We start from the raw sequence: 26432 nt of genomic DNA, 5'->3' as shown, positions 1-26432 counted from the left end.
CCGTGGATGCCACTGTATCTATGTGAAGATACCCGAATTAATAGAAATGGGCCGATCTATACCTAGGTATCTGATTGGGCCTATTTCAAAGCCTGTATGTGCAAAGTTTAGTATGCTATTCCATAGGCTATAATTGACAGCTTGATTAGAGCTATGCCGCGTAGATTAGCTACTGCACGTAAAATTGGGGGATATTATACTAAATACTGGATGAATTCTGACTTTCCTGACTATCGACCTATTAAAATAGATATCATATACCCACCTAGGAGGTAGCGTGAAATATTTGTGGAGATATCAGTGGTTGAGGTTGTTATACCTAGGTAGCTTTACATACCGTTTTTTCTATGACGGGTGCCGCCGCTTTTATCTTATTCCAGCTTCCTCCAAGACCTCCTTTGGTTAGAACTGTTTCCTATTCTAGCTTCCTCCAAGAGACCCCCTCCCTTTGGTTGGGACTATTTTCTGTCGATGTTCCATCTGGCGACTCTGTAATCGAGCTGACCGAATCACTATGCCCCTCAAGAGTTGACACACTATGAACTAGCGGTCAGGGATCAGCGGCACCGACGATCGCTGATTCCCCGGGTGAGCTAGTTAGAGATCTGTCACTTCCTGATGTACTTAATTCCCTGAGATCTTCGAACTCTTGAAGGACTTCAAGAGTTGTTCTTGTTCCCAATTTACCCTAGTGGAATTGAACCCTATAGGATACCATACACACACCTGCCCTTTGGTAGTCTTCTCATATTAGTTCTTCTCTTGTTTACGGTAGCCCAACCGTATTGGACTCTAACCCTTACAATTACAACTCTTCTCTCTTAAGCAACTGAAGAACCTTGAGATGGCTCCCACCACAAGGCAACGAGGAGCTACTCAGGACTCCACTCCTGAGATAGGACTTCCGGCTACACAAGAAGAAGCTCGACCTCCTACCGAATCAACCCCCGATCGCTCAACCCTCCCTAGCGATCCCCAACCGAATATTGCCGAAACCCTACAAGCTGTTCTACAAGCTGTTCACCGCCTAGAGGGAGAAATCCAGAAACTGAAAAACCCAGTCCCAAACCCTCAAGACTTAGTCGACTCGCTAGCCGGCTCGGCCCGTAGCGTCGCCACCAATAGAGATCCTAGAAACGCTAGCACCCCTGCCGGGATCCGACCTAGAGAATTCCTTGATTCAACTCTAAGTCATCCTCCTTCTGGTCAAAACCCTCGTCGGACCCCTTGGACGGGCAAGAGCCCTCAGCTCAAGTTCGATGGTCTCGAAAAATTCGGCACCTCCTTTTCCCTACACCAGAGATCTATGTGGTTCAGAGATGTGGAAGGAACCTTCTCTCGAGCAGACTATATCGGACTACCAGATTATGATAGGATCATCTCCTCCCTCCAATATTTTAAACAGGAGGCCAGGCTTCGCTATTATAATGCGACCGAGCGTCTACCGATCGACAATCCTCTCCGTTCTGACTGGGCCACCTTTAAAAACTGGACCAAATGCTTATGCCAGAAGTACGCCCCTCTTCTATCTCGGAGATCTTACGAGAGAGCTAGACAGCTACCAAATCAGCACCCTTTAGACTTCGATAGGCATCTCCAAACCCTTGAGAACGAGCTTGATCTAGTCAATCATCAAACCGAGAAGAATAGGGCCATGAATTTCCTCTCGAAGTGCCAGGACAAACTTCAAGACGATATGATCCAAAGATGGGGAGAGAACGGCCTACCTACCACAAGACATGAAATGGTTAGCGCATGTTCAGTCGTATGGGAACTAAAAAGCTGGACCCCAGATCAAAAAAGACCTTATTCTAGCACTCAGTCCTCGGAGAACTCTCACCCGAATAAGAAGAATCGCACCAGAAAGGACACCCGAGACCAAAAGGACCCCCCCCCCCCCAACGATATAGCCGCGATTCCAAGAAAGATAATGACCCTAGGAACCGTGATCGCTCCAGCCAGCTCAGTAAAACCTCTACCTCAGAAAAATCCACTCATAATCGAGATGTGGAATGTTTCTATTGTCACCGAAAGGGACATTTCGCGAAGGACTGCCGCAAGAAACAACGGGACGAAGAAACACAATCGACCCAGGTCAACTGTAACGGCGTACGAAGATGCGACCGGCATTATGCTCAATTCAGTGTTCTACAAGGTTGGTATATATATATAGAACTTGCGCATAATCTTCCGTTCTGAATATTATTATAGCCTTTTTTTTTGGCTCAGTGGAATAGTCTACAAGCGCAAGTGTAGATCGTTACAGGAAGCCATTATTGGCCTATAAACAACACTTTCGACGGCAAAATAATGATATCTCTTATTGGCTTGGCGCGCCTATAGGAAAGTTCAAGTGTCTAAGGGGAATCTACTCTATACGACAGAAAACTTTTTAATGACGCATCATTCAAGGCGCCTTTAAAGACCGTGTAGTGGCTGCGCCTAATCGAAAGGTGTATTCTCTATTACAGTACGTCCCGAAACTGGTTGCACTAGTTTCGGCACATACTGTAATCAAAGAAAAACGGTAAGAAAATTATCAACAACGATACATTTAAGATTATACTCTCAACCCCTGATTTTTGTCTCAAATACAACAGCATATGAGGATATTTAACCACATTAACCAGGTGATCATGGAGAAGCCCAATGCGAGCCATGTAGCCACAAACGTGCGCATCCCAACAGTAGCATGTATGCCCCAGCTTCCGAGAGTGGTTTCTATCGTGAAAATGGTCAGTAGGTAATTGACTGTGATTATGCCTGACCTGGTGAGGATGCAAACGGTCAACACCTATCAGTGGTTAGCCTATTTATTAGATGGATCCGATAGACAAACTGTGGAAGAGATAGCGAGTAATATCTTGTACAATTTGACCGTCCAGGAACATAGAACTATCAAATGACCCAGAAAAAAGGCAAAAGTAGTCGCAATAAATCCAGCAATATAGGCTAATATAGACCACCTTGTCAAACCTTGACACCCAGGGAGAATTTTGTTGTCTTCCTTAGGAAATACAATGAATACCTCTGAGCAGGCTGAGTAGAAAATATCAATGAGATTAAATGAAAATGAAGTGCTTGGATTAGAGCCGTTCGAAAATAAGGCAGTAGTATCTTCTTTTTGACAGTAGCTGCGGAGTCCCACGAAGTAGTATGCTGGCAACTTCAATCTGAGTTCGTGGGAGACAGACTCAACTTGACTTACTCGATTCACTTTCGTTTGAAATTTGGAGCTTAATTTCATCGTACTATGAGCTGCAATTTCTCTTGTATCGTTGATGTCAATTTTTGCCGTTTCTTTTTCCTGAATACTCGAGATGTTTGTTTGACTAAAACTGAACGAGCCCCGCTCATCAATGGATCCAAGATTCGGGAAATTTGTCGAGTCAATCTAGATGGTGAGAATCAGTCACTTAAGTTGAAATTTCCTTCACTCGCTTCATATCACCTTAATAAAATAGAGATCAATTGGAGATGAAATGGACGTACAACCACTAAACACATTTGCCAGACAAATGAGCCTACCGATATGAAAATCCAGCGATGTAAATGAAAAAAATTAACTCGAGCTTGTGTTCTGCAGGAATGTGCATTATTTTCAAATTCTTCTCTCTTCAACGTCTCAATTACTATGGAGCCTAATACCGATAACAACGTTGGCCTACTTCCCGATGACCTTCACACCTTCACCTTCACCTCCTTCTATTTCCAAATGCGCTATGCACTGTATACCGCAACAAACTATCAGCTTTAGAAGCGATTAATGACTTCGCCAAACCCCACGGTTATGCAGTTTCAGTTCTTCGATCAGTCAAGATGAATGATGATTCAGGTCGATAACGGATTATCCATCTTTGCTGCACTCGTGGAAGGACTTACCGACAGCGAAAAACGAATACCGAGACACGAGAGAGATTGACCCGCGCAATTGAATGCCCACTTCGCCTCTCATTACACGCAACAGATGATTATCAGCTACGTCTTACATCAGAGAATATCAACCATAACCATGGTCCATCAGAACATATCTCGTCACACCCTGCTCATCGCCGCCTAGAGTTAAATCAGAAATCCAAACTTATCCAGAATCAGCTACAGCAAGGCACTAAACCGCGACAAATTATCACACGTCTCCGGATTGATGATCCTCAGTCATGTCTTATTGATAAAGATCTCTACAACTTTATCCAAAAGACTCAACTTGAGTATCTAGCTGGACGAACACCTATACAGGCATTAATCGATGACCTTCCAGAGGATGGAAAATGATTTCTTCAAATTGAGCTTGACGCATCAGATATTCCAACTGTCCTATTCTGTGCACATCAGACCAGTATATCCTTACTCCAGACTAGTCCTTGGGTTATCTCTATGGATCCAACATTCAAAACTAATAAATATTTGCTACCGCTATTAAATATTGTGGGATTTGCAGCAACAGGTCATTCATTTCTTATCGCTTGTGTCTTATTGAAGATCAAAAAGAAGATAACTTCGTCGTTGCTGCGAAGTGTTTAAAACGACTTTATGATTCTATTGCCATTCCTGGGTGTGCATACCCAACAACGATTTTATCAGATAAAGATGACCGCCTTCAATCAGCCCTTTCCACTGTCTTTCCTCAGTCACAAAAAATGATCAGTATTTGACATATAAATCAGAATATCGCTAAACATGCAATACCATTCCTATCTAAACAGATCATTATTAATCGAATTGGCATCCCTCAACAAGATGATAGAGAGGCTGAACGGATAAAAATGAAGGAAGGATGGGAAAATATGCATCGACGATGGAATCGTATCATTTACGCCGAAGACACAGCAGAGCTTGAAGAGAGATGGCAATGGTTTCGGGACGAATATAGCGAATTCCCGAATCTGATCAAATACATTCAGGAAAGTTGGCTTGATAGCTGCCCAAAGCAATTCCTCCGCATACATACTTCTCGATACCTTCATCTAGGAGAATCAGCAACATCACGCATTGAAGGTATACACTGGATGCTAAAACGTGAGCTACAAGGCTCAACAGGTAATCTTCTTATTGGTTTAAAACACTCTGAGCTTATCCTTGAGCGCCGGGTTGAAAATATCCAGCTAGCTATTGATACTCCAAAGATGGAGCGACCACCGCGATCACACTTTCTTTTTCAGCATCTTGATGTCGGATTTCGCTTAAAGGTATCCATTTTTCTCAAGACGAATTTGAAAGACATCTCCCTGAGTCAGCTTCAAAGCCTTTAATTCCTACACCACAGAGCTGTTACTGTGGTATTGAAGAAGCATTGAGCTGTAACTGCCCTTGTGACTGTGATTCAATCAATACATCAGGGTTTCCGTGTATACATATCATCAAGAAACACTATCACGAGAAAACAAGTCTTCTTCCAGAATACTTCTATCAGCAATGGCACCTTTGCGGTTTTCATACACCTCCTTCTCAACAGATTCTTGTACAAGAACCATTCCGGAAAGAGAACCGTTCTAGTGGAAGACCACGAGGTGCATCTAATTTCCCTCAATCCCTTCAATCACGGAGTCAATCGCAGAGGCAGTCACCACGTTTAACAGCCTTTGAGAGATCAGTCCACAGGGAACCTTCTGGATTCAAATACGGAGAACCAGCCATATTTCAACAGGAAGGTGATCGTTATCCTGGATGCCCACGGAAAGGGCCAGAAAGCCGTGGTGGGCGTATACAGCCCAGTAGCCGGCCTTCACGTAAACCTAAACCCCAGGCTGAGAGAGAGAATTTTGAGAGCGCAAAAGTCTAAGATGAGAAATTTGAAGGATTTTCAGATTCAAATTAGCGTTCAGATTGAATAGCTATGCGCTTGGATCTCCTAAGTACAGAGTCGGCCCTTATACAATAAGACGGTGTAATGATTGATCTATTATTTTTTAATTTTGCTAAAACCACTACATAAGCCTTAAATTTGAGGCATTGTAGTGGTTATAGCAGTTTTTATAGTGGGTTTAGCACGTCCCTAAATATATCAAGAAAATGGTCCATTGCCCACCTCGCATAGTTCAGCTGCCTTATGAACTAAATTTTCCTTAATCCCTATGAGCTATTGCATATAGTATATCTCGTTATTTACAGAGTAGTCTAGGAAGTCCCTAGTCTTTTCCCCATGAAACTCCCATCTTGGTAGATCCGAAAATTCTTAAAATGGAGATACGTTATATCTACACTTCTAAAAGGGCTAAATGAGCATCTTAATGATCTTATTAGGAAATGGAATGTCTCTATATTCCTAGGGTCCCCCTGTCACCCGCCGCTGTCTAGTGAATAAGATGATACCAATAGATAATCCGCATGTTAAGCTCTAGTTAAGTGCACTTACTACTCAATCATGTGATTTGGCAGCCTCATAAAAGCGGCGGCAACTAAGATTCAGCAGAGGCAATATGGTAGTCTTCGAGGGAAACCCATTTGTTCCCAGTTTCCTATCGAAGGGAAGATATTGGACTGTTAGTATAAACTTGGAACCATTTGTAAGTCTTTCATTATCAAGCTTTATTTAGCCCCCAAGCTTAGGTCTTGATGGCCCCCCTAAAAGTCAAACATCTATTATTGCCTGAAACCATCTCCATGATATCCCCATAAGGTGCTAGCGTGTCTGTGAAGCAACCGTGGTCTTTGTTACTTTGAAGCCTCAAACCACAAAACCAGAGAAATCAAGGGGCTTTATAAAAGTATCGTGTTCTTTACCTATTGAAAACAGTATCCCGTGTGTTGCTCTCCCGTTACCCCCGAAGATCCTCCTATTCGAACTCGGTGTCAACTTGCCACCTCAACTTCCTCAGCCCTTTGATCCCTTCACAGCTTTCCCTTACCCTATCCTTCATTCGTTAGGCTTGTTACATTTAATGGCAGCTCTTTGTCCCGCTCTACTTTAATAGTGTGAGCGACTGCTAAACCACCTCTAAACTTGCCGAGCCTTCTCCACTATGCGCGTCACCAGCAGCATTGCTGTCGCCCTCAACCTTGCAGGTGCAGCTTATGCTGGTCTACACCCTCGCTCACAGGAATCTCGCGATTTCTTCGCCGTTCACCTCGATCCGTCCACTCCCCCGTCTCAGGTTGCAAACATCCTAGGTGCCCGACACGAAGGCCAGATTGGAGAGCTCGCAGATCACCATACCTTCTCATTACCGCGAGAGCAAAGTTCGGACGTCAATGCCTTGTTGGCAGATATACGGTCCAAGCGCAAGCTTCGACGGCACTCGGGTGATAATACAGTAGCTCCAAGTGCGGATCCATTGGATGGAGTATTGTGGTCGCAGAAAGTGGAAGCACCCAGGCAACGGCTCGAGAAGCGCATGCCACCTCGGGTAGAAGGCATGGCCCCTCGAATTGCCCAGCTTCCGGATAAGAGTGCCACAGAACAACATAATCACCTTATCTCGACACTAGGCATCACAGACCCGATATTCAAAGACCAGTGGCATCTGTACAATCCATTGCAATTTGGTCATGATCTGAACGTCTCTGGTGTCTGGTTGCAGGGTATAACCGGCAAGGGCGTTGTGACGGCAGTGGTTGATGATGGGCTAGACATGGACAGCAATGATTTGAAGCCCAACTATTTCGCCGAGGGCTCTTGGGATTTCAATGAAGGAACTCCCACCCCTCGTCCTCTTCTATATGACGATAAACACGGCACCCGCTGCTGTGGTGAAATTGCGGCGGCGAAGAATGATGTTTGTGGAGTGGGAGTTGCATACGATAGCAAAATAGCCGGCATTCGGATTCTGTCAAAACCTATTGATGATATCGATGAAGCCGCAGCTATCAATTACGCTTTCCAGAAGAACGATATCTATTCCTGCTCGTGGGGCCCCCCGGACGACGGTGCCACAATGGATGCGCCTGGAATTTTGATCAAGCGTGCCATGGTCAATGGTGTGCAGAATGGACGTGATGGAAAGGGTTCGATTTTCGTCTTTGCGGCTGGCAACGGAGCTCTTTACGGCGATAATTGCAATTTCGATGGCTATACTAATAGTATCTACAGCATCACAGTTGGTGCCATTGATCGACAGGGAAAGCACCCGAGCTACTCGGAGTCATGCTCGGCCCAATTGGTGGTCGCGTATAGTAGTGGATCCGGCGATGCCATTCATACCACCGACGTGGGTGCGGACAAGTGCTACTCTTCGCACGGCGGTACCTCTGCGGCTGGTCCGCTTGCTGCTGGCACCGTGGCCCTTGCGCTGAGCGCGCGGCCCGATCTAACATGGCGCGATGTTCAGTATTTGATGGTGGAAACTGCCGTCACCGTTGATGAGAATGATGGAAGCTGGCAGACTCTGCCCTCAGGCCGCAAGTTTAGCCACGACTGGGGCTTTGGAAAGGTTGATACATATACACTGGTTGAAAAGGCTCGCGACTGGAAGCTGGTTAAGCCCCAGGCATGGTTCAACTCACCCTGGTTGCGTGTGCATGCCAGCATCCCTCAGGGTAACCAGGGTCTGCTCAGTAAGTATATGGCAACAGAAGAACAAGTGAAAGACGCGAATATCGCTCATCTTGAGCATGTGACTGTCACCATGAATGTCAACCACACTCGTCGAGGTGATCTTAGCGTGGAACTCCGTAGTCCAACCGGAATCGTCAGCCACCTCAGTGTTATTCGCAAGAGCGATGATGAACCAGCTGGATATGAAGACTGGACTTTCATGTCGGTCGCCCACTGGTATGTTGCCCTACGTTTTTTTTGTTGTACTCCGAACTTATTCACTGATATAATTACAGGGGCGAGTCTGCTGTAGGTGAATGGACTGTCATTGTGAAGGATACCGAGGTCAATGAATTCTCCGGTGATTTTATTGATTGGAGACTCAACCTCTGGGGCGAAGCCATCGATGGATCTAAACAACAGCTCCATCCGATGCCTGACACACATGAAGACGATCACCCTTACGAGGATGCCCATGCTGCTACGACCACCGTGGAGCCTGTGCCAGTCAAGACCGAGGCTCCTGCCAACCCGGATGATCACCATGACCGTCCTGTGAATGAAAAGCCTTCAGAGGTTGCTGCGGAACCGACTCCAATTGCTTCCGCGCCAGAGGAACTGAAACCAACAGCTGTACCAACAGCGGAGCCGACTTCAACCATTCCCGCAGCAGAGGAACTGGAAGAAGTAAAAGAGCCAGCTACTTCCACGAGCACTGCTTCTCCCACCTCCACTGCTGTAAATGACTACCTATCCTCCTACCTCCCTACCTTCGGCGCTTCTAAACAGAGTCAAATCTGGATATACTCGACCATGGTCATGATTCTTCTCTTCTTCATTGGACTGGGAGTCTACTTCCAGCTCCAGCGACGGAAGCGTCGACGTACAAACCCTCAAGATGACTATGAGTTTGAAATGATTGATGATGAAGACGAAACACACCCCATGACCAGCGGTCCCGGTCGCACGCAGCGAGGAGGAGAGTTATATAACGCATTTGCCGGAGAAAGTGACGAGGAAGTTTTCAGTGATGATGATGAGCCATACCGAGACCGGCTAGCCAACATCCCGGAAAAAGATGACGAGGAGTCATCACCGGGCAGCCATCTGCTTGCTCAAAAGTAGATCAAGCGTATTTTGCATTTCGGACCTGTTTTCTTAGTATTTCGAGATGTTTGGGATATGATTTATTGATCATAGAGGCGGCATTGCATATAGAGAAGGTCTGCTTTGTTGTCTCTGTAAATTTAACCTATATTAAGGAAACCAGAAATTGTATATATGGATTACATCTCAAGTCTAGCTAACTGCCTAGTACTAAATAGATCCGCGGGTATTTATGGCCTTATCAGTATAGGCTAACGGGTTTAAATCGATGTACGAGGAACCTGTAATGTACTCCTTATATACGGTTGGTTGATTCTAATAAGGCTTACTAGTGAATAAAATTAAAATTATCTCAGATCAAATATTTTATGTCTGAACGATAGACAATGTGATAGGACAGATGATGACGTTTGCTCTCACTCCGCCTTAATTGACGATCATCTGGATCCCAGCTTTCACAGCTTCTTTCCCGCCTCAGCCCCCCCCACATTCTAGGTAACATTTCACATTTCTTGCTTGTAATTCAATTGCAGCTCCTTATTTCCTGATAATTCTTGGCCTAAATAATCACTTCAACCCCCATTTCGTCGATCTCCGCCCCCATGGATCCGAACGACGACTTCGATAATGTCTCCTGGCGGCATGAGCCAGATAGCGACTTCTCTCGGCCTACAACAGCTGGTACTGACGCAGAGGAGCCACACGGACAGGAACATGATACCAATGGCAAGCGGAGGATGAGCTCAGCCCATGAGGAAACCCAGGCTGGCCCGCTCGCTGATGCCGTTGACCTTGCGGGTATCGGAGACGGTGTGCTTGAGTGCCGAGTCGACACCCCTCTAAAAGAAAATGATGGTACCAAGGATGCATATATCTCTTATCTCGTCTCAACATCTGTAGGTCTTCCTGTCTCTGGCAGCTCTCTAGAATGAGACGATGCAAGCTGCTGCCTGCCCGCGGCCTGCGCACCATCCGCAGCATTTGAGAGTATCTCCAGGATAATAATCACCAGACTAATAATACAAATATATAGACCGATTTCAAGTCATTTCAAAGATCTGAATTTAGTGTCCGGCGACGATTTACAGATTTTGTCTTTTTGTACAAGACACTCTTCCGCGAATACGCAGCATGCGCCGTCCCGCCACTGCCGGATAAGCACAAGATGGAGTACGTGCGGGGAGACCGCTTTGGAACCGAGTTTACAACGCGACGAGCATGGTCACTACATCGCTTTTTGAAACGACTGACACTGCACCCGGTGCTTCGGCGGGCACCTTTACTTGCTATCTTCTTGGAGTCACCAGATTGGAATGCACACATGCGATTGCACTCGTCTCGCGGGTCAACGAGTACCTCGACGGATAATTCAGGAACGGGAATGCTAGAAGGTTTGACCGACTCATTCGTCAACGCGTTCAGCAAGGTGCATAAGCCGGACCGCCGATTTATCGAAGTGCGCGAAAAGGCTGATAAACTGGACGAGGACCTGACTCATGTGGAGAAGACCGTAGCGCGGGTCGCACGGCGTGAATCTGATCTCGAGACGGACTATACTGAGCTGGCGACACAGTTCCGCAAGCTGGTTCCTCTAGAGCCGGCGATTGAGATGCCACTGCAGGTGTTTGCGGCTTCAGTGGAGGAGACCTCGCGTGGAGTTCGCGAGCTGAAGGATCATACAGACCAAAATTATTTGGGCTCTCTACGTGATATGGAGGCGTATATCATGTCGCTCAAAACGCTCTTGAAGACCCGCGACCAGAAACAGCTTGATTTCGAAGCCCTGGTCGAGTACCGCAACAAGGCTGTGGGTGAGCGTGACACTCTGGCCGCTAATCCAGCCGCTTACTACGCCTCAAACCCCCCTCACATCATCTCCAGCATCCTTTATCCGTTCTAAAATGGAGGACATTCGCGGCGTTGATCATGAACAGTCTCGCCGCGAGCGTGTCCGCAAGCTTGAAATTCGCATCGACGACTTGACCCGTGAAGTCGAGTCTGCGAAGACAACCTCTGAAATGTTTGACGAGGAGGTTGTACGCGAGGTGGCAGATTTCGAGCGTATCAAGGCTGTTGAGTTCCGCGACTCGCTCGGCTCATTCGCAGAATCCCATGTTGATTTCTACCAGGGTGTTCTCTCTACCTGGGAGAGGTTCATTGCGGAAATGGAAGGAGACTCTGAGAATGGTCTTGATGATGAATCGGCTGCTCCTAGGGGGCGACAGGGGCAATAGAATGAACTGTTTCTATTATTCGGATGGGTCTAATATGGCTTGCTCAGGTCCAACTTCCTTAGCTCTCTCGTGATAACATTTCATACCCGCAATACCATTATTCATTTATACAGGTTTTTGGAGGCCCTGGTACCTTGGATTCGGAGAGAATGACTTTGTAATATTATTTGAATGACTAGCTACTCAGGCAATAAATTTCATGAGCTATCATAATAGTATCATTCGTACGGTGTATTCTGGTCAACTATAACTGTGGGTTGATGTACCTTGTAGGCGGTGAACCTAGAAACTACCCACATTCCTCTTCTTGGCTGGGTTTCTTCAATCTCCAAACCACAAAAATGCGCCCAATTCCGAGAGTCGCTCTGCGACCGTACGTTTGTACGTCTTGCCGTCATGGCATTGGCTCGAATCAGCGGCGATTTGGCACACAGCCAGGTCAAAAGCCCGATATTTATGACGTGGTTGTAGTCGGAGCCGGCCCTGCGGGATTGTCGCTCTTGGCTTCTCTCCGTGAGTCCAATCTGCATACAAATTGAAGGATGTATATAAGATAGATAGCTAATGTCAAGACGAGTAGGAGCTTCGCCTATTACATCAAAGCTTAGGGTCGCGCTCATTGAAAGCCAAGACCTTCGGAAAGCCCAATCCTGGAAGATGGAATCGGACCAGTTCTCTAATCGATGCAGTAGTCTCACTCCGTCATCTGTTTCATTTTTGCGCGATATTGGAGCATGGGAGCACTTAGCACTCGAACGTGTACAGAAATACCAGGGAATGCAAGTGTGGGATGGCGAGACTGGGTCGCGAATATCTTTCGATTGGTCTGGGGAAACGTCTGCCTTTGAAGAACTGCGCACCGTGGCTACCATGGCAGAGAACACAAATATTGTCTCCGGTCTGTTGCGTCGGATTGCTGCTTCTGGCGATGAAAACATGACCCTGTTCTCGAACACCACTGTTGTTTCTATCGAGAATGGATCCGATCTCCAGGCTTGCGGAGGTCCTGACCTCTCCGCATGGCCTGTCCTTTCGGTAAAACCCACTGGACCGGCTAGCGAAGGCAAATCACCATCCAGAATTGCGGCAAGACTTCTCGTTGGTGCAGACGGAATCAACAGTCCCGTTCGCTCGTTCGCCAACATCCCCGCCGACGGCTGGGACTACAATCGACACGGAGTAGTCGCAACCCTGGCTCTGGGTGATCTACCTACACCTCCAATCCGGGAGAGCATGCGCACAGCATACCAGCGCTTCCTACCGGATCTTGGCGGGCCGATTGCCCTCCTCCCACTACCAGACAACCACGCATCGCTAGTCTGGTCCACAACACCAACGAATGCAGCATACCTTAAGTCCCTCCCCACCCCTGCCTTCATCGCCATGATCAATGCGGCTTTCCGACTATCAATGACAGATCTCAACTACATGATGGGCATGCAGCAATATACAGAATCAACACACGAAGATGAACTCACATGGCGCGTCCGGAATACACCCCTCCCCTCACAAACACCACCGCCAGTAATTGGCCTGCAAACAAGCACACTTGCTTCATTCCCGCTGCGCTTCCGCCACGCAGACCAATACATATCCCCTCGTCTCGCTCTCGTCGGCGATGCCGCGCATGTCATCCACCCGCTTGCCGGCCAAGGTCTAAACCTTGGACTTGGAGACGTTGCCGCACTCTCTCGCACAATCGAGTATGCCGTATCTCATGGTATGGACATCGGTGATCTTCTCACTTTGGAACGCTATTCTTCAGAGCGATATTTCACCAATTCGAAGGTCATGGGTGCTTGTGATCTATTGCATAAGATGTATACTGTTCCTGGTCAGAACCCAATTTCCTGGGCTCGTAGTGCTGGGTTGACTATTCTTGATAAGTTGCCATTTGCCAAGTCCTTCCTGATGAAAAACGCTGAAGGGTATTGAACTCGGCTGCAATATACTGTATTTTTAGTTTTTTATTTAAATATTCAATGATTATATCCCAGAGCGATTTTCCTAGTCTTGTATTGTCCAGAAATATCATATTGATATTCTACGTTGAATCGAAATATCCGCGAATATTGATCATTCAAGAATCTCTCTTCCTTCTGATACTGTAAGACAGGATTCCAAACTTGAAACTTTGGACCTTGGAAAGAGTTCCCAAGATCATAGATAGTGTGAGCCTGCCTACTTTATATATCCGACGTATATTGATCATTATAATAACATACTAAGTAAATGAACCAAGAGAATCATAAAATGGGCATCATCTTTACCATAAGTTGATTTCTTTGAGTACCCAAGGCTAACCTGAAGATTCCCAGCAAAGCACTGCACAATGCCGAAGCTCTTTGGCTACATTGGCAGCTTCTGTCGTGGACTCGACTGTTCCCAAGCCCACAGCTCCAAGTTGGCTCTGAAGACACTACCAGTGTTAGCAAGTCTCAGAAGAAATGCCCACCATCATTTTGTCGAATGTTGCCGTGCCAGAAGGCACGACTCTGAAGCTTACAGAACTCGAGGAGGATACCACAGTAAAAACTTCCATCTTAGCTATGAGCCATGCTTTGAGGCTGCTTTATCTTCTTATGTCGGTTGCTAACTGATTGACTTATCATCTTCGAAGGTGAAACAACCTGGGATCATAGGCTATACACGCATTATTGAAATCTATATCACGGATAAAACTACTACAACTTCACTTTGTTTCATCCTATATTTTCTTTCGGCGAAAAGAAAACTTTCCTTCCGACAAAAGATGGGAATCAACGCAGTGAATCCTCAATCCCGAGTTTACCTAGCGAGCCCCACTATAATTCTCCAGGCTGTAGACTCAAGCAGCTCAAATCAAGAAACAGCTTCGGATGAATCTGCGATTATACGACTGAATACTCCAACCATGATCGCCGTGAAAGATTTTTCAGAAGGAGACAATTATTCGGACTAGACACAGACACTCTCATAATCATGTGGGAGTACGACAGCGAGATCGTGTAGCACGGGAAATTCTCATAGTTTCTTTCTCTCTTATATCTATTCCCTAGCCAGTACGAACACATTTAATTTCCTTGTATTCATTCATCATTACTTTCCTATTAATACTTCTTCTCATCCATGGATATCTTCATACGATCAATTCTCTAGAAAGTTATAATATGGGTTTCAAATGAAGAAGTAAGTGTAAAGGTCTTGAGCTATACCGCAGAACCATAATCTAGACCTATATACTAGGTGATAAAAGTGACTAAAGTGCGTATGTTAAGTATTTACTGTAGGAGTCTAGTTACATTGGTACATAGACTGATCGCTGAGTCCACCTCTCAGTAGCAGAATCAGTAAACTTGCACTAGAGAAAGACTCTTCAACTATTGACTATTAGCATCAGAATACATTTGATAATCCTCTCGCCAAGACTAGCCTGTAGCCAGTATGCCTTCAACTCTGGATGATCAGTTCTTATCTCAGAAGTCTAATTCAGGACGATAAATAATCGACAAGATTGAATTCGGAGGAACGTTGACTAATGAAGTTATTTTTTCCGATTCCCGGCTTAGTATTTTCGGCTCTCCTTTTACTTCGCTTATCGCAGTCGTTATAAGATCTCCGCATTTGATAACTATTTAAGGTTTCAGCTTATAAATAAACCTGCTTGACCCCGCTGATAACATTAGTACTTACACTTGGGATCACGGTATCTACTATGATCTAAATAAAGGCCTTGATCGCTTCTAACTTCAAATTCAAATTCAGCCTCCTCTCTCTCAATTCCAGCAGAGATTATTATTACTATACCCCAGAGCCATTGGCATATACAAAGTCAAGAACATCCTCCAAATAGCGAAGCTTCACCCTAGATCAGAGATTAGCTCCTGAAAAAGCAGGAAAGGCTATTAGACTCTTTACTGCTCGACAGATAGTAGATGGATCTCTTATTTCAAAGCTTGTTTCCCAAGTTGAGATCTTTCTTAATCAATAAACAAGAGAAGAATTACTATAAACTCTGATAAGTGGTTTGCAGATGTGGAAAAGAAGAGTAGGCCAAAGCTTTCGCAGAGTACCAGTGAGAGAGGGAGCCAGAGAAAGAGGCTAGAATCTAAAATAATTCAGAAAGAATAATGAAGGCTACTTTACAGTATTTCATATTTGAATGACAGACGTAGTATCTGTAGTAGTGTAAATAATCTCGGATTAGACCCACTTATACTGATCTTATCTCTTATCATGTACTAAATAATCTCACCCCACTTTCTTCGATATCCATGATGATTCCCCCCAAAAAAACCCCGAATACTCGAAATTGATTCTGTAATACTATTGGCAGTATGAGAAGCACTATTGCGTGTGCTTGGTGCAGGTTTGTTAATTCACCAATTCCCAAGAGCGAACTCCACATAATGACCATTGATATTACCTTTGCAGGAGTTCGAAGATCAAGTGCAAGAATAATGGATCCTCTCCATGCCAAAGATGTCTAAGAGCTGGAGGGATGCGCGAGAAAACATGTGCTCTGACTAACCCCTACATTCAATCTACTAGTAGATCTCGCCGCACCTCAACACCACTTGATCGGAGTACTGTCACCAGTTCATCTCCAGTGGTACATTTGCCCATAATACCACAGTCTGAGGGGCATCAAACTCCACAGGCTGACAGCATCCAATCGTCCGTACAGGTTCTTCAAGAAGATTCGATGCCAAGAGGAATGAATAACCTGATTGTCGATGCGGGTCTTATTTTCAACCAAAAATTCCCAGAGCTTGCATTCTTACATCTGCCCACATTCGTCAATAGCGTTCACCAAAATGCTCCCCATCGTGATTTGCTGAAAGTCACTGCCGTGCTCGCACTTTGCGCAAGATTTCTACCTGAGATATACACAGCCTATGATATACCGCACCAAGCTGGCGAGACTTACGCATCCCAGGTCAGAAAACACGTGTTGCGAAGAGTGATGGAGTCTCCAAGCGTTGACACCATCCAAATTTTGTTGCTGATGGCCTTGTATGAATGGGGGGCTTCGAAGGGACACAGTGCTTGGATGTATAGTGGTATGTGTTGTGTTTTATGCTTGAGGGAGAGATAAGCTAAAAAAAAATAAAAAAAAAAGGAATGGCATCACGCATGGCACAATCTTTGAGGTCATCAGCAAATGATGGCCTACAAATGAATCAGTCAGGTTACGATCTTCAAAACTGCGCTTCTGCAGTAGAAATCGAGAACCGCACATTTTGGGGCTGCTTTGTTATGGACAGGATGCTTGCTTGTGGTAAAGGCCGGCCCCTGTCTCTTCGTCTGGAGAGAATGTCTATTCATGCTCCAGTGGGTGACAAAGAATTTGCATATACTCAAATCCCAACAAGAAAGTACACTTTCAGTGAAATTTTCAAAGACGAGCAATTGGTACGTACTCAAAGCACTACAAACTACCGCTTTAGTGTGACAATACGAGGGCTTGACATTTGGGCGAAGCTTTTGAAGTGGGTTGCAGAGGGTGGCAGGCGTCATTCAACACTCTTTCAATTCAGTGAATGCCCTTGGGAGCCGGGTTCAGCGTGGTTTGACATTAACCATGAACTTGAGAATTGGAGGAGGGAGCAAGACGCAGACTTGAAATTCCCCGAGTTCAATATATCTGCCCATGTCTCTCTTGGTTGCGGTGAATCTTTCGCGTTTATCAATTTAATCTACTACTTGAGGTAATCATATCCGAGGCCACTCTGAAAGAGAAAGACTAACTTAACCTTGAGCATCTTGCTTCTCAACCGGGAATACATCCCATTCTTACCCCGAAGCCACTCTAAACCCTGTGGTCCTGTTGATCCACCACTTATAAAAGTGGAAGCCCCGACAGGATGGTGGGACGATCGTTGTAAAGACTTATTTCATGCTGCAAGAACTATTACCGATATCTTCTCAGAACTTGAAAAATCCAATTGCCAACTTTTTACGCCTTTCGTCGGATTTTGTGCCTTCTCGGCAGGAACTATGAATCTCTATGAAGCCCACTTTCCCGGAATGAGTCCAGAATGTGACAAAGATCTTTCTTTTGTTGCAGCAGACTTGAATCTCCGGTATATTGAGCGATTTCAAAACATATGGACTATTGGAGAGGAATGGGTACGTCACACTCCACCTTATAGCTACCAGCATCTTTTCCGTCTACTTTGATTAAATAAAGAGCATGATGGTGACTCTGACCTTTTTGTTCAGTTACAAACACTTAGGCAGACCGAGCGACTCTATCAGCATCTAAAAACCGACACAGGAAGCTTTGATGGGAAAACAAGGGCCGATTTTTGTGACTTGGAAAGCTCTATGAATCAGTATGGGCGAATATACATACCAATCAGTCCTCCACCCATGGCGGAAAATCAGGAGCTACTTCAATCGGCCCCCGACGATGGTGTTCATCGGAGCACACAATGTGCAGGAAAAAGCCAAAGTTGTCTACAAACAACTAACCAAGAAGAGCAATTAGAAGGATTCAATCAACCTACTCAGGTATCGAATTCTTGGTCAGGCCGAGGATTCATGCCGTTCTTTAACTATGGAATCGAGTTCGAGCTAAATACAGAACTACCAGACTGCCATTGAACTGATATATTTGGAATTTGCTAGTAGTAGTTAGTATACTGGGATAAATATTTAAAATTCTTATGTTATACTGCCAGCCTAAATTTTTAATCAATATGTTTAAGTACAGGAAAGGGTATTCCTTCTGTCGCATCTAAGAGTCTAGTGCATATAGTTGAGAAGCAACCCAAGTGATTCCACTCTGTTGCCTCTTCATGCTTATTCTAGTACCCTAGCTTGACTTTAGGGCTCTAGATCTTTATCTGCGTCAATCGGCATTTTATTCGCTTATTATTGCTTCGTACCCTGCACCTTTTTATTTTATTTTTTCTATAACACACCCACTCTATTGCCACACAACCATGTGGAGATTTGCTCCTTTCATCGCCTTAAATACAGGCCCCTTCCATACTTCTCATGTTAGACCTTGTGTCACCATCCTAACTAATTCAACTTCTCAGATAAGATTTGACTTGTTCAGCCCATATAGGCGCACGCTTGTAATAATGAATCTCAGGAACAGACCCCTTTTTAAGCCCGTCAATGGCTTCTGCCAGCACTTCTCCTAATCCTTCTTCCTTGATTTGAGATAGTGGATATTGATAAGAATGGAAGGAGAAAACTATGGTTTTCGATTCAGGGAGAAAACGGAAACTCTGTCTTTCGGACCGGACACAAGTCTATTTCGAGGAGAGGGATTAATACTGAGGCATGCTGGAGGGGATTTCTCAGAATGTCGACCTACTGTAGATATTTCAACCGTTTCTTCTTCGACTTGGTTATCTTCATAGAGGTGGAACTGCCCACCAGGAGCAAATAGATTGTTGCTTGTTGTCACTGCCCACTACAACTCGAAAATAAGCTAGCTGATGGACAGCCGAAGCTAAATTCACTTACATTCTGCCTCATGTATATCTTCCCAGGTTTCTTGAGCTTGCTCAGTACGCGATCGAGGCTCATAGCCATCTTTTCCTTGTATCGTGGGACTGGTGCGTGGATGTCTCGAAGACTCATCCCACACTTCTCTTTTGGGCTCCAGCTACTTGGGAAGCAAGCAACGACCCCTTGTAAGGAAAATGTCGTCGAATCTCCCTGTCCCGATGGAACTAAAAACATGAAATCTTCTTCAACCATTTCACCAAGGATACTGAGGGCCTGTCTCAGATCCTGCGGTGGCTGTGTTGGATGAATAGCACCCGTGACAGTATTTTGTAGTTTAGGACAAGATTTTCCATCTTTTTGTTCAGAATGCAAAAGAATGAACATTGTAGGGAAACGTGACGGTAGATATTTGGTCATGAGCCAAGTATAGAATTCCCTGATTGCTGGTTGAGCTGCGTCATTAAAAGCTATCACGGTATCTGAATAATCTTCAATTATACGTTGACGCATGCGAATTCGTTCCAAATAATCTTTGTCTATTTGAATATACTCTGAAGGCGGTACGTCCTGAAGGCCTATCGAAGTTAATTATGTTGTCTCTGGCTTAGGAGAAAACGAATCTACCCATAGTCATGTGCCAGATTGGCTTGAAAGGGCGCTGCTTGACAGGCTCGGTCTTGCTCCATTCAAAGTTCTTCAAGGGCTCTATCTCTTGTCCGCCATCGATGTCAAATAAGCCAATATTGGCTGATGAGCTACTTCCGTTGGTCTTGCGAGACACGATCTGTACCTTATCTTAGTATATATGTATATATATAATTACATATCTGGGAGATATTTTGTTTGTCCGAGAGCTTACCTTGAATAAAGATATCAGAATGATAACAAGGGCAATTCCCAGCAAGTAGGAAGCTGGGAGCCTGACGAATAGAGTGTTAATAAGCACTTGCGCCATCGACCCGACTTAAGGCCGTAAGTCAATGAGCAGTCGAAGATCTGAGTCCAGAATTATACATAACAAGTCTGACCGTTCAAGCACATGTTCCCAATAAATAACTAGATCCTTATCGTAGGAGTATTTGGTTCTAGCCAACAGCTATAACCTAATCTCGGCTTTCGCTTTTCGCTTTTGCTTTTGCTTTTGCTTTTGCCACTATCAACAATGAGCATCCAAAACTATAATTTACCATGTATAACATGAAAAGACGCAAGCTAAAATTGTTTATCAGAGTTGACATGCAAGCGCAGTGGCTAGTCTTGAGTATTTGAAGCACGCTGTAATTTTTGCAGCGCGATATCATATTTTTATTCCTATAAGCTTGGCTGTCTGCTACATTATTTACAATCGGTACTTCCATCCTCTGAGACGCGTTCCCGGGCCTTTTTTTGCGTCTTTTTCCAAAATTTGGATGCTATATCATGCTTTTTCCGGACGCCAACATTTGACAGACCTCAGAGCCTATGAAAAATATGGTAAGAATCCTCCCTTGGATTAGTCTTTAATTCTGCTGTATGAAGACTGCTCACTCTCCTTTAAGGATCAATCTTTCGAGCTGCTACCAACTATGTCATGGTCAGCGATCCATCTATATCACTCTGATCTACAAAGGGGACAGATCTGATTGGTTTATTTCTTTCGATCCACAAATCAATAGATCTAAATTGCCAACCAAGAGTTGCTGATCCGGATTCGACCGCAATGGCGCTACGTGCTGGCGTTTTTACATCGCCACTCATCAAGGTGCCCATAGAAAGTTTATGGCTGAAATTGATGAGACAGACAGGCTTGGGAAAATCTCTCTCCCGGTTGCCTACCGTGAAATCAGAGATCTACCGTATCTTAATGCTGTCATCAAAGAAGTCTTCAGAATTTCCCCTCCTATTGGGTATCTCTCACATTTTGCACCCCTATCAGTTTCATGAATTGCTAATACGGCCAGGACTGCATTTCCTCGGATTGTTCCGCCAGAAGGTGTATCCATATGTGGGCATTTTATACCTGGGGGTACCAAAATTGGTAGGCTGCGAATCTTTATTTAAATTGCTTGCCATCCTGCCGATCGATTTTTAACACTTATATAGAAATGAACTTTTGGGCTATTAGCCGGAAAAAAATCTATATACGGCGAGGAGGCCGATAATTTTCGTCCAGAACGGTGGTTAGAATCACCTCAGAAGACTAAGCTTATGGAACGATGTGATTTGAATTTCGGAGCAGGTCATTGCATTTGCTTAGGAAAATGGGGTTTGAAGATACTAGTCCTTTTTGTCGCATCATTTAACTAAAAAATACTGCAGAAATATTGCGTTGGTCGAGGTCCATAAGGTGTTGTTCGAAGTAAGTGAACGATCTTGGAGATTTTTGAAGTTCTCAGTTACTGGCCGAGGTCCTAAAATTCGGACATGCTACTGCATCGGAGAATAAAAAAAATTCTTAGATATCTGTTTTTACATTACATTTGTCAATATCTTGGAGGATACTATTGGTCAACTTATTATGGCTACCAAGATGATCGGGTGCGGGGTTTCTGTCCTTTTTACTAGAGTCTTCGTCGGCTATGCTATCTTCAATACCAGTGCTTTCAGATTTTGGGAAAGTGGTGGTTGCTGGCAAGATCAGACTTTGGTCGTTGTAATTGCATAGAAGATGGGAATCTGAGAGAATGGGGAGGACTATTACGAAGGTTACAAGGTTCCGATTAGGACTGGTGTCCTCGATGGATGTTTACTATGTGTGCGGATTTCAGCTGTTACTTTTTCTTCAGCTGTACCTTTATGAATGTTATGTTTCCTTGATATTCTGGGCTGTGATAGGCAAATTGCATTGTCTTTTATATGTACAATTACCTGCGCTTGAACGGATGAGTTTTATGTACTTTTTTTCCACCCCCCGCAATTAAACAATATATCCAGGCTACCTGAACATCGTTGCTCTTGAGGGACAAGTATATCCAAGTTTTTCTCGCCATGAATTTAATTTACAGTCTAATCAAATCGTGCTATATTTATTCTGATTAACTGCTAATATGAGGCTACTATCTCAATGCGCGATTATAGAACCACTGGAATGCTTCCAAGGTTCTGTGAAGTTTGATAGCTGCCACAATGTTGGTTCCTGATGCGTTGTCTGGGTGGCTCCTCTCTCCTTGTTCAGAGTCTCCTAGTAGAGCTTGCACCTCATTAAAGACTTTAACTGACCTAGCCCTTGTCTCTCTTGATAAGTCTATTGGGTTGAGACAATCCAGCAGCGTATAGGTCACTAAAGATTTAATACATCGCATTTACTATAGTGTTGGGGGTGGAAAACTCGTGGAATACGTGAAGCAATCGTAGTCACTGCCTGTCTTCGTAGGTAACCAAAAAAGCAGAATACGAAGGAGTTTAGGGCTTAGTAGCGCCGATGAGAGCCTTAGCTACGAATAGGGTATTGAATACGGGCAGCATATGATAGCGCAGCATTTGATAGTGATAAGACGCATAAGACACAACAAATTATCGACGCAAGTGGTCTTATCTAATCTTCGTCCGATAACGAATCTATAAAATATTCGGGTATGACTACCTAGGTCGGGTCTGGGCAGTGTATCGCTACCCACAGGTCGAAAATTGGCGGGGCTTTAGTAGCTAACACGAAGTGGCTTCGGCTTAGATATCGGCTTATATCTTATTGGCTTGGGCTTATGACGTTGAGTCTAATGATTTCTAGTCTACTATGTGAATTCCACGCGTTGATTGTCGATGCTCTTAAATCCACCGAAGTGATTTCCTACTTATATTCAGCTTTCCACCTAGCTGTGGCCTTGTTCGATCCCAACCCATGGTGAGTTGCAGCAACGCATCCCTCACAACAAATTTTATCATTCCATATCAAAATGGATACCACCAGCCACGATGACATTGCCATGGGCAATGCAACTAGATACCATGTAAAAGACGCCGGGGAAAGCAAGGAGGAGAACAAGATTGAAACAGCTTCTATTGCGTCTCATGACTTTGGGAGTATGACGAACATTTCCGACAACACACATCGCAGTCTAAAGCCACGACACATTCAGTTGCTGGGCATCGGAGGCGTTATCGGAACCTTTCTGTTTGTTGGAATCGGAAAGGCCCTTATTGCCGGCGGACCAGGTAGTCTATTCCTATCGTTTGTATTCTGGTAAGCAGCTCAATCTTTTCTTACGGATGAACATTACTTATATCGTTAGGTGTTTTGTTATTCTGGGTGTCACGGAGTGTAAGCAATCTACAACTCTTTCTTGAGGGAGGGAACTAATAACAATAAACAGGCTGCAGCGAAATGGTCACATATCTGCCAATTTCGTCGCCCTTCATTAGGTTTGCAGGACGATTTGTGGACGACGCATTTGGAGTTGCCACTGGGTGGAACTTCTTTATTTTCCAAGCAATTCTGGTTCCATTTGAAATGGTTGCAGTCAATATCATCTTGAATTATTGGACGGACAAGATTCCAGTTGCGGCAGTTGTCAGTATTATCCTGGTTATCTACATGTAAGTGCACATTCAGTGAACTTCATTACAGCAGTGTTTTCAAATTCTAATACACTACTTACCAGCGTTGTGAACTCCTTCAATGTCAAGTACTACGGAGAGATTGAATTTTGGCTTGCCATTGCTAAGATTTTTCTCATCGTTGGACTTACCGCATATACATTTGTAACTATGGTTGGCGGAAATCCTCTTCACGATAAATACGGATTCCGGTACGTTTTCACGATCTTTTGCAATATATCGAAACAAACCTTGAGGATCTGACTATGATTGCCTACATTAGATACTGGCGTGACCCTGGCTCCTTTATAGAATATTATACTACGGGAAACACTGGGCGGTTCCTTGGATTTGTCCAGTGTCTTATTTCGGCCTCGGTTACGGTGACAGGACCCGAATATATCTCCATGACGGCTGGTGAAGCTGCAAACCCCCGTGACACGATGCCGAAGGTTTTCAAGTCCGTCTTCTGGCGTTTAGCTTGTTTCTTCGCATTAGGGTCACTATGCATTGGCATTGTCGTACCCTCGAATTCTGAAGACCTTGCTGCAGCCTACTCAACATCTGGCTCCAATGCCGGTGCGAGCCCATACGTCATATCTATGAACAGGCTTCAAATTCCAATATTGCCGCATATTGTGAACGGTGCTCTTATCCTGTCGGCGCTATCGACCGGAAACAGTGTCTTCTACTGCGCATCTAGAAGCCTGTACGGCCTGGCTTTGGAAGGTAAAGCACCAAAGTTTTTCAGGAAGACAACTAAAGCTGGTATTCCAATCTTCTGTATTGCTGCAGTGATTTTGATATCACTACTGGCATTTTTGCAAGTTTCCAGTGGTTCTGCCAAGGTGTTTGGATGGCTTGTCAACATTGTGAGATGATTTCCTTCCAAAGAACAATTGGCTAGATGCTTACTACATGACCAGATTACTACTTCTCAGCTCATCAATCTTGCCGTTATCTGCTTCACTTACTTGTGCTTCAGAAAAGCTTGGGCAGTTCAGAAACGGCCTCAAACCCTGCTTCCTTACAAAGCACGTTGGCAGCCGTGAGTATTAGCTCTGAAATAACTCATGAAAAGTCTGCTAAATATTCATTCCGAAACAGATACAGTACTTACTTCAGTCTCACCTGCTGTTTATTGATGGTTTTCGTTAGTGGCTACGAAGGTAGAGTATTTGCAATTACTCCAGCGTTTTAATTTGTTTCTAATGTCACCTAGTCTTCCTCAACGACGAGTGGGATACCGCGACATTCTTTTTCAGCTACACCATGATTGGTGTGTTTATTGTCATATTTATCCTGGCCAAAATAATCAAAAGATCATCATTCGTTCGCCCGGCCGACGTTGATTTGGTCTCGGACGTACAGGAGATCGAAGATTACACAGCGAATTATATCGAAACCCCTGACAGGTAAATACTGATGCCTATTCTCTACATTCAATTGGCAATTTGACTAACCAGAGCTTCAGAAACTTCTTTTCCAAGGTTCTCAATAAAATTTTTGGATAGGGTACATTGGCTTCTTTTGGCACGAAAAAGACCAGATTTAAGCGTTATTTCTCATTTATTACGAGCAGCCTATGCTGGAAAGAATAAAGCTGTATCAACCTCCAACTGTAGCATAACAGACCTCGTGTTCAATAGCCATGATTGACTAGTCTAATTATTGTCTTTGACTTTCACCATTTTATAAGGGATAACTAGCGACCTTCATTTCAGCTTATGGCTATGATAGGATACCCCACTTAAGACTTGAAACGTCATGGTTTAGATTGAGTCAAATCGAAATTGCCGATGCTCGGAGTCACGATATCTTAGAGGTTCATTGATCAGTGCATCACTTTCCTCTGTGAAATTGAGTTAGGTCTAATCTATGAGAATCTGTAATTGATCATTTCGGAGACAGAGATAACAATCTGCAAGTATTCGAATATGAAGTTTTCCTTGGAGGGTAAGGTACTATTGCGGTGCCAGCCACATAGATAAGGTTGATGTGCCAAGACTTGGCACATGGCCTCAAACCTCATATCACTTCTGCCTTAGCATAGCTCTTCAAGCTATTTCTTCGTCTATAGCCTGCCTATTAGAATGCAGCTGCTTCCCTGAATCCTATCTGAAAGCTCCTAACGTCTCCTAATATACCTGCCCGACCCTGCACTTTGACAAAAATTGTTATTTCTTCAGATGGGCGGACAAGGACAGTGGCGTAGCGTGGTACTATGCCCGAAGAATTTCTCCGCCAAGGATGCTACGTCGATCTTCGTGACCTCAAGCTGCATAGACCATTCGTTTATTGGATCATTGGGGTATTTTTGTTACTTTAGAATTGGATATGATCCAGCGTTAAGCATAAATACTATATGATTACACCCTGATATAAGGATTGAGAGATCAATCAAAAAAATGGCGTAGTAAACTGATTTCTGGGATGAACGAGCATTTAGTGAGGCCCAAAATTTATTAATGGGATAATAATGTAAACAACCTAAGGTGCTTAGATTTTGTTTAGTGAGTGAATCAGACTTGCTAAGTCTGATCGGAACAAGTGTGCTCAGTTCTACTCATGGAGCAAAAGCAGCGACGGAGCACTAATATAGAAGGGGAACGCCAAGAACTACTAATGAATATCCGGTAGGTATTTAGTGAGAGTGTAGG

The 26432-nt window shown here is 44.4% G+C and overlaps 7 protein-coding genes across 7 annotated transcripts; 6 read left to right on the top strand and 1 right to left on the bottom strand.

Moving 5' to 3' along the window:
- Positions 1-3634: 3634 nt before the first annotated feature.
- Positions 3635-4272, top strand: N7495_003711 (uncharacterized protein; the record flags this gene model as incomplete). Its single annotated transcript, XM_057206362.1, has 2 exons — positions 3635-3729; positions 3918-4272. 2 exons carry the CDS (start codon positions 3635-3637, stop codon positions 4270-4272), a joined length of 450 nt encoding a protein of 149 aa, XP_057064042.1.
- A 2687-nt stretch (positions 4273-6959) lies between these two features.
- Positions 6960-9595, top strand: kexB (kexin kexB; the record flags this gene model as incomplete). The annotated part of the gene is made up of 2 exons (XM_057206361.1): positions 6960-8707; positions 8767-9595. 2 exons carry the CDS (start codon positions 6960-6962, stop codon positions 9593-9595), a joined length of 2577 nt encoding a protein of 858 aa, XP_057064041.1.
- A 584-nt stretch (positions 9596-10179) lies between these two features.
- N7495_003709 (sorting nexin-4) lies at positions 10180-11811 on the top strand (the record flags this gene model as incomplete). The annotated part of the gene is made up of 3 exons (XM_057206360.1): positions 10180-10473; positions 10611-11388; positions 11459-11811. The coding sequence occupies 3 exons, from the start codon at positions 10180-10182 to the stop codon at positions 11809-11811; spliced, it is 1425 nt and encodes a 474-aa protein (XP_057064040.1).
- A 341-nt stretch (positions 11812-12152) lies between these two features.
- N7495_003708 (putative ubiquinone biosynthesis monooxgenase (Coq6)) lies at positions 12153-13746 on the top strand (the record flags this gene model as incomplete). Its single annotated transcript, XM_057206359.1, has 2 exons — positions 12153-12324; positions 12392-13746. The coding sequence occupies 2 exons, from the start codon at positions 12153-12155 to the stop codon at positions 13744-13746; spliced, it is 1527 nt and encodes a 508-aa protein (XP_057064039.1).
- A 2761-nt stretch (positions 13747-16507) lies between these two features.
- On the top strand, positions 16508-17505 carry N7495_003707 (fungal specific transcription factor domain-containing protein; the record flags this gene model as incomplete). The annotated part of the gene is made up of 2 exons (XM_057206358.1): positions 16508-16853; positions 16913-17505. 2 exons carry the CDS (start codon positions 16508-16510, stop codon positions 17503-17505), a joined length of 939 nt encoding a protein of 312 aa, XP_057064038.1.
- Positions 17506-18827: 1322 nt separating this feature from the next.
- Positions 18828-20215, bottom strand: N7495_003706 (heme-dependent oxidative N-demethylase family protein; the record flags this gene model as incomplete). The annotated part of the gene is made up of 5 exons (XM_057206357.1): positions 18828-19058; positions 19124-19222; positions 19276-19835; positions 19885-20044; positions 20120-20215. 5 exons carry the CDS (start codon positions 20213-20215, stop codon positions 18828-18830), a joined length of 1146 nt encoding a protein of 381 aa, XP_057064037.1.
- A 2917-nt stretch (positions 20216-23132) lies between these two features.
- On the top strand, positions 23133-25191 carry N7495_003705 (uncharacterized protein; the record flags this gene model as incomplete). The annotated part of the gene is made up of 8 exons (XM_057206356.1): positions 23133-23419; positions 23469-23497; positions 23550-23772; positions 23838-23984; positions 24056-24644; positions 24699-24820; positions 24880-24941; positions 24995-25191. 8 exons carry the CDS (start codon positions 23133-23135, stop codon positions 25189-25191), a joined length of 1656 nt encoding a protein of 551 aa, XP_057064036.1.
- Positions 25192-26432: the final 1241 nt, after the last annotated feature.

This window comes from Penicillium taxi (assembly GCF_028828555.1).
Source record: "Penicillium taxi strain IBT 34144 chromosome Unknown utg000003l_segment0_segment0, whole genome shotgun sequence".
NCBI lineage: Eukaryota > Fungi > Ascomycota > Eurotiomycetes > Eurotiales > Aspergillaceae > Penicillium > Penicillium taxi.
This window is presented reverse-complemented; position numbering and strand designations above follow the sequence as displayed.